This window comes from Plectropomus leopardus, unplaced genomic scaffold, assembly GCF_008729295.1.
Source record: "Plectropomus leopardus isolate mb unplaced genomic scaffold, YSFRI_Pleo_2.0 unplaced_scaffold2400, whole genome shotgun sequence".
Lineage (NCBI taxonomy): Eukaryota > Metazoa > Chordata > Actinopteri > Perciformes > Serranidae > Plectropomus > Plectropomus leopardus.
The window spans coordinates 1627-8876 of NW_024626047.1; the positions used below are offsets into that span (position 1 = coordinate 1627).

A 7250-nucleotide genomic window follows, 5' to 3' on the forward strand; every position below is an offset into this window, starting at 1 on the left:
AAAATTGCTGAAAACCACTTAGCATAACATGTAGAGGTATGTTATAGCATACAGTAGTGAAAAAACACCCAAAATGTCCAGAAATCCAATAAAATAGCATGTCGAAAAAATGACCAAAGATGCAAGGCTATAGTATGGCAAAAATGTCGAAATTTGAACGTCCCAAAAACAGCTGAAAACCACTTAGAATAGTATTTAGAGGCCTGTTATAATATATAGTTGTGAGAAAAAACTTCCAAAAATGTCCAGAAACCACATAAAATAGCATGTCGAAAAAATGACCAAAGAAGCAAGGCTATAGTATGGCAAAAATGTCGAAATTTGACACGTCCCAAAAACAGCTGAAAACCACTTAGCATAGCATGTAGAAGCATGTTATATTATACAGTGGTGAAAAAAACATCCAAAAACAGCCAGAAACCCAAATAAAATAGCATGTCGAAAAAATGACCAAAGAAGCAAGGCTATAGTATAGCAAAAATGTCGAAATTTGACACGTCCCAAAAATTGCTGAAAACCACTTAGCATAACATGTAGAGGTATGTTATAGCATACAGTAGTGAAAAAACACCCCAAAATGTCCAGAAATCCAATAAAATAGCATGTCGAAAAAATGACCAAAGATGCAAGGCTATAGTATGGCAAAAATGTCGAAATTTGACACGTCCCAAAAACAGCTGAAAACCACTTAGAATAGCATGTAGAGGTCTGTTATAATATGCCTTTACATGCCATACTAAGTGATTTTCAGCTTACTTTTGGACATGTGTGTTTTTCACCATAGTATAGCGTTGCTCCTTTGGTCATTTTTTCCACATGCTACTTTATGGAGTTCCTGGCCGTTTTTTAAATGTTTTGTTCACCACTGTATACCATAACATGTCCCATCGTGCTATACAATTAAGTGCAGAATTCGAACAAAATAAAAACTCTGCCAGATCGAGAAACAGCTACCGGAACAGCGGTTGCAGAAATCGGCCTATTGGATAACAATCCCATTTGTAGTTCATAAAACGGAAACGAAAAAAATCCCAGTATGTATTTACACAGATATCCACACAGACACACGGTGTGCAGCTAAACATCAACAGACTTGTACAGATGGATCTGCATATAACCAGACAGTGCACGTTTCCACCAGGTTTTGGTGGTGTAACCTCAGTCACAGTTGTTCTCACATCACTACAATCTACATCTCCAAAGTCACAGCTGTGGGGCCAATCAAAATACAAATATCTGTGTGCTTTTGACTTTGATTTAGCTTTGTCCAGTTGGTGCTGGGTATGAAGGCAGTAGAGTTTTAGATTGATATCACAGTCATGAGGGTTGTGTCTGTGGTCTAAATGTTCACTGTAGCTAAACAATGAAAACAAAAGTTCTGTACTTCAGATGTAAAATGAAGCCTTAAGTACATTTTTTTTCAACCACAGTGTACCTTTTAAAGTATCATCACCCTTTAGCTGTAAATGACATGATTAATACTGACTTCACTTCACAAATAGACAGAACTCCCAGTTTTGATTCTCCCAAACCACAGTTGACTTCCTTCATTTACGTCTTTTTTTTAACTGATAATTCTAAATGAGACATGAAATATAATATTTTTTCTATCCTATGTCAACAGATACTGGAGATCTTGGAAAGTCCTTGCAGATGGACAAGACCAGTCACTTTTCAACCAGACAAAGGTATTTCCTCCCAACTACAGACACATAAACGCTGTCGTAACATGAAAAATTGACAGTTTTTTTGCAGTGAGAGGGGACACAGATGATCGGTAAGCCCTGTCGGCAGTGAAAACCAATCGGATAAGAAGTCCAGTCTGCAGCCACGACTCAATATGCACTTTCACCATTTATACATTTTTTGATCACACAGACAAACAGTGTTTAACAGACTGAAAAAGAAAAACAATCCACAAGTTCTCTGACAGACAGTAGAAAAGGTGTGATAATACCTCTGTGAGGCCAGGCGGTGTTGCGGCGTTTGCGGTGTCCTGTGCGATGGCTTGTTTCCTCAGAGTGAGTCCGCTCCGTTAACGGTTTTTGAACGCACTCTTCATTCAAGCTCTGCGCCACTAAACCACAAAGCATTGCCATGGCAGCAGATTAACAGTATACTACATGTATATAAAAACAAAAGAAGTAAAAAACAAAACAAGAAAAAAACCCAGAACGAATCAGCATGAAGACACAACACCTCAGAGGGTAGGGAGAGCCAGTGCTCTGTCAGAGGTCCAAGTGGAAGGTTAGTAGAGTTCAAAAGGTCCGAGGTGACCCTGGTCAGTTCCCGCCCTGGTTAGTCAAAACACAACTCTGTTCACTCATGATATCAGTCATCACAGAGCAGACTGTGGAATTAATTAGAGGGAAATTTATACAATGTTTTACAGGAGTAATCATCTTTTTTTAATCTTTCTTTTCAGTTTGAAAATAAAATGCCCCAAACCCCTTTAACACATACAGTATATATATAGCTATTAACATATATCACTGGGATTTACAACTGAAAAACATCCCATGATTTAAAAAAAAAGAAAAGAACTGACAACCTTTAAACGCTGGACACAGCTGTGGATGTGCGGCCACTATCTAGAGGTTTGGTCAAATTTGAAACATCACTATTCGAGGCATTCCTGTTCATATAATAAAACTTAAATGGCGTTTCCCAAAGGCATATTATACATTCATAATACTATTTGAGTGTAACTGTGTGTTTGTGGCTGTGTTTGTGTTTTAAATACCTGCCATGAGATATAAATTATCTGCACGAAAGCAGAGCGATGTATGTACATGTATCTGTGTGTTTGCAGGGCTCCTGTCCTCATGACTGAAGCACATTTCCGTAGGAAACAATTGCACCTCATTGGCTCAACCAAGTTAGCCAATCACCAATGACGGAAGCCAGAGCCCCTGTGCCCGCCCCATCGCAGGGACCAGAGGTTAGTTGGTTGGGTGGTTAGGAATATGAGTGTGTATGTGTGTGTGTGTGTGTGTGTGTGTGTGTGTGTTGGAGACAGTGTAGAAGAGGGCTATCGTCCATTCCACTTGCAGTGTCCTCATGGATGGAGGGGTGGGGATGTGGTTTCCGTGGTGATGAGAGTGAAGTGTCGATAAGCGGAGGAGCCTAAACCTCCGCTTCTTTCAAGCCGATTCGTTCCTCCTCCTGTCAGTCACTGTTGGGCTTCTTCAGCGAGAAGGCCAAGATGTTAAAGTGGTTGCTGAGCTGTTGTACCTAGCAGTGGAAAATACCATTGGTTTCACTTAAAAAAATGGTTCAAGTACAGCAAGTCCTATAAATGTTACGCTTTACTATATCTTTTATCAGAAATAAATACTGATGTGCTGTACTATAGAAAAACATTTTTAAATGCTAACTATGCTACTGAAATTTTTAGTATCACAAAAAAAGTCGTCAAAAATGACAGAAAACAGTCATAGTAATTATCATCAAATATAATTAGAAAGTCAGACTAAAGTTTGTCTTCCAAAATGTCATTAAAAAATCATAGTATAATACATGCTTTAAAATTGAGTGAAAAAGTCAGTGTGAAGTATGTCGTACAAAATGGTGCAAAAAACCCTCAATAGTTTCGTATGTCGACCAAAATTTCATCAAAACGTCACAGCGTGTTGTCCAAAATGTCTCAGTATAGCATGTCATCTAAAATAGCAGGAAGAAATCATACTATAGCATGTCCTCCAAAATAGCACGAAAATGTGGTAGTCGTCAAAAATAGACAGAAAATGTCATACTATAATATGTTGAAAAATGTCAAAATATGACTTAAAAAAAGGTCAAAAAACAAATAAAATAGCATGCAGAGAGACGTCACAGCATGTTGCAAAAACTGCCAATAACACCGTAGTATAGCATGTTGAAAAAACACACGAAAATGCCACAATATAGCATGGCAAAAATGTCAAAATATGTCCAAGCAACAGCTGAAAACCACATAAAATAGCACGCTGAGATACGTCATAGCATAGAATGTTGCAAAAACTGCCAAAAACACTGTAATATAGCATGTTGAAAAAAACGTCCAAAAACGGGCTGAAAAACACATAAAGAAAATACAGACACATCATAGTATGGCATGTAGTAGTACAGCATGTCCTTTGAAGTCTCACCAAAACATCATTGTATAGCATGTCATCCAAAATAGCATAAAAAAGTCTTAGGATAGTATGTTGTCCAAAATGTCACCAAAACATCATACTATAGTATGTCGTCTAAATGTCACAAAGAAATCATAGTACAGTTCGTCAACCAAAATCTCACTAAAATGTCATACTATCGTATGTTGTCCAAAATAGCATAAAAAAGTCATAGTATAGCACGTCAACAAAATTCGTCACATAACAGCATGTCCTCCAAAATCTCACAAAAACGTCACAGTATAGAATGTCGACCAAATTGTGCAAAATGGTCCAAAATGTCACCAAAACGATATACTATAGGATGTCGTCCAAAATAGCATTAAAATGTCATAGTACAGCATGTCCTCCAAAATGCCACCAAAATGTCATAGTGTAGTATGTCGTCCAAAACAACTATGTCAGTCATAATATCATAAAAAGGTCATATTACAGTATGTTGTCCAAAACAGCTTTAAGAAATCGTAGTACACCATGTCTTTTAAAATTGTTTTATCAAATCATGTCATGCAAATTTGCGTGAAAGTCAACTTTGTTGTCCAAAACAGCATAAAAAAGCACTGTATGTGTCATAATATAGTATGTTGTTCAAAATTGCTTGAAAGTCATATTATAGTTGTCTAAAATAGCATAAATATTAAATTTTGCTATGTCGTTCAAAAACTCATAAAAAAGTCATACAACAGTATGACATCCAAAATTGCATAAAACCATCAAAGTATAATATGTTGGTCAAAAAACAAGTCATAGTGTAATATGTTGTCCAAATTAGCACAAAAATAGTCTTAGCATAATATGTTTTCCAAAGCAGCATAAAAAGTCATAGTATGTGGTCAAATAAAAGTCATATCTTAGTATGTCACCCAAAAAATGTATAAAACCGTCATTGTATAGCATGATGTCCTAAATAGCAAAACTCAGAAGGACGTACCACCCGAAAACCTAATGTCTCCATTATGTCGTAACCAGGCATAAAATAACAGTTATAATTTGTTATCTAATGTTCTCAAAATGTTAAAAAATAACTGATGTTTACGTACTTTGAAAAGCAGAAAACGTTACATTTGCTGACGTGACTTTTTTCTCATTCTAACAGAGATCGTGTGTGTGCAGCCTTACCACTGAAACGCCGTAATGTATGTGTGCCAACATGACAGCGGCGGTCCACAGACACAGCAGCAGGGTTTCATTGGCCACCACCCCAGAAACCGCCAACAACACCACGGGCGTCATGGGTAGCAACAGCCAGCTCAGCGCCTGGCAACGTGTGTTACTCATCTGACACACAATCAGCTTACACTGCAAGATAATCACTCAGACGTGAATAAACGTACATCAACGCGCGTATTCAGACTTTCGTGTATTGTGTTGTCAGAAGCAAAAGAACAAAGGTGGCGGTAAATGTGTGTGTGCATTAGCAGACACTCACCGTGACATTCGCGAAAGCTGTCCCCACCATGAGGTAGAAGATCCTGGGCTGCAGCTCGAGGATGTTGGATGGAGAGAAGACCACCCAAATGGTGGACAGGATGAAGAGGAGGACGGGCGAGAGGAAGGGCAGGAAGGCTTCGTACAGGCTGCTGTGCTTCAGAGTGTTACTGCGGTGAGCTCTGCAAAACCACACAGGGTGAAGAGTTCAGAGCGCCGTCGCACTTATCAATAATACAACAGTATTTTAAAAAAAGCATCCCTGCCAACCTTGAATTCTCCAAAATAGGGAGGATTTTTAAATCGAAGCGAGGATCTAGGGATCCTCCCACGAAGAAACAGCTGGTTGAAACCAGCTAAGTGTCCCTTTAAGATGTAAGAAGACCTTGTTTTTCTTATAGTGCAATGAACGCCATGATTTAAGGGCTGTTTACATACAGTGTTACAGAATAAATGTCATAATTCTCTGAATTCAGACTGCTTGCTTTTTTCATTACTACTTTTTACTTGTACTTTTAAGTATGTAATTACATATCATTTAAAAAAAACACTTTTGATACTTAAGTACAGTAATATCAGGTATTTTAAGACATTTACTCAAGTACTATTCTAATAGGTGAGTTTAACTTCGACCAAAGTCATTTTCTGGTAACAAATTTTTAGAAAAAATTTTTGTGACATGCTACACTACAGACTTTTTTAAAAAAAATTTTAAACATGCTTAACTATAATAATTTTAGATTTTTTTTTATATCCCACTTTATTAGGACAAAATTTAAAACATTTTTATGACAAGCTATACGATGACAATTTTTAAAAACGTTTCATGACAAAGCTGGTTAAAACTGGTGAAATATTAAGTTGTGAAGAAGACCTTGTTTTTGCAATGAATGCTCAAATGTAAAGGTGGTGTACATTTACAAAGAAATAAAGGGTAAAATACAGTAAATATCAGGTATTTTAAGACATTTACTCCAGTAATATTCTAATAGGTGAGTTTAACTTCCACCAAAGTCATGCTCTGGTAACATATTTTACTTAATTTTCAAAAGTTAGAACATTTTTATGAAATACTGTTTTTGGAACATTTTTACAACATGCACTTATGTAACATTTTTATAACTTTTTTTATGGCATGCTATGACATTTTTATATATGTTTTTGCGACATGCTTTACTATAACAATGTTTTAGAAAATTTTAATTACATGCTATATTAGGACAAACTTTTGAACTTTGTTTTGACAAACTATACCGTGACATTTTTTTAAAAACGTTTCATGACAAAGCTGGTTGAAATTGGTATTAATAATAAGTATTAAGTGCAATGAACGCTCCAATGTCAAGGTGGTGTACATTTACAAAGAAATAAAGAGTAAAATACAGTAATATTAGGTATTTTAAGACATTTACTCAAGTACTATTCTAATAGGTGAGTTTAACTTCCACCAAAGTCATTTTCTGGTAACATATTCTTAGAAAATTTTTGTGACATGCTACACTACGACTTTTTTTTAAAAAACATACTTAACTATAATAATTTTAGAAAATCTTTATATCCCACTTTATTAGGACAAAATTTAAAACATTTTTATGACAAGCTATACTATGACAATTTTTAAAAACGTTTCATGACAAAGCTGGTTAAAACTGGTGAAATATTAAG

At 36.2% G+C, this 7250-nt stretch overlaps 1 protein-coding gene across 1 annotated transcript; it reads right to left on the minus strand.

The window, feature by feature from the left end:
- Nucleotides 1–1893: 1893 nt before the first annotated feature.
- On the minus strand, nucleotides 1894–5869 carry LOC121966321 (ethanolaminephosphotransferase 1-like). Its single transcript, XM_042516425.1, has 3 exons — nucleotides 5587–5869; nucleotides 5277–5456; nucleotides 1894–3234 (listed from the first exon to the last, which is right to left on the minus strand). Exons 1-3 carry the CDS (start codon nucleotides 5614–5616, stop codon nucleotides 3169–3171), a joined length of 276 nt encoding a protein of 91 aa, XP_042372359.1. The 5' UTR covers nucleotides 5617–5869; the 3' UTR covers nucleotides 1894–3168.
- Nucleotides 5870–7250: the final 1381 nt, after the last annotated feature.

What these genes read in the sequence shown, in the direction of transcription:
- LOC121966321 (XM_042516425.1), bottom strand. Translation starts at nt 5,616, where the DNA reads ATGGTGGGGACAGCTTTCGCGAATGTCACG. An exon ending in CAGCTTTCGCGAATGTCACG is followed by an intron (nt 5,457 to 5,586) that starts GTGAGTGTCTGC and finishes ATTATCTTGCAG; the next exon opens with TGTAAGCTGATTGTGTGTCA. An exon ending in TACATTACGGCGTTTCAGTG is followed by an intron (nt 3,235 to 5,276) that starts GTAAGGCTGCAC and finishes TTCCACTGCTAG; the next exon opens with GTACAACAGCTCAGCAACCA.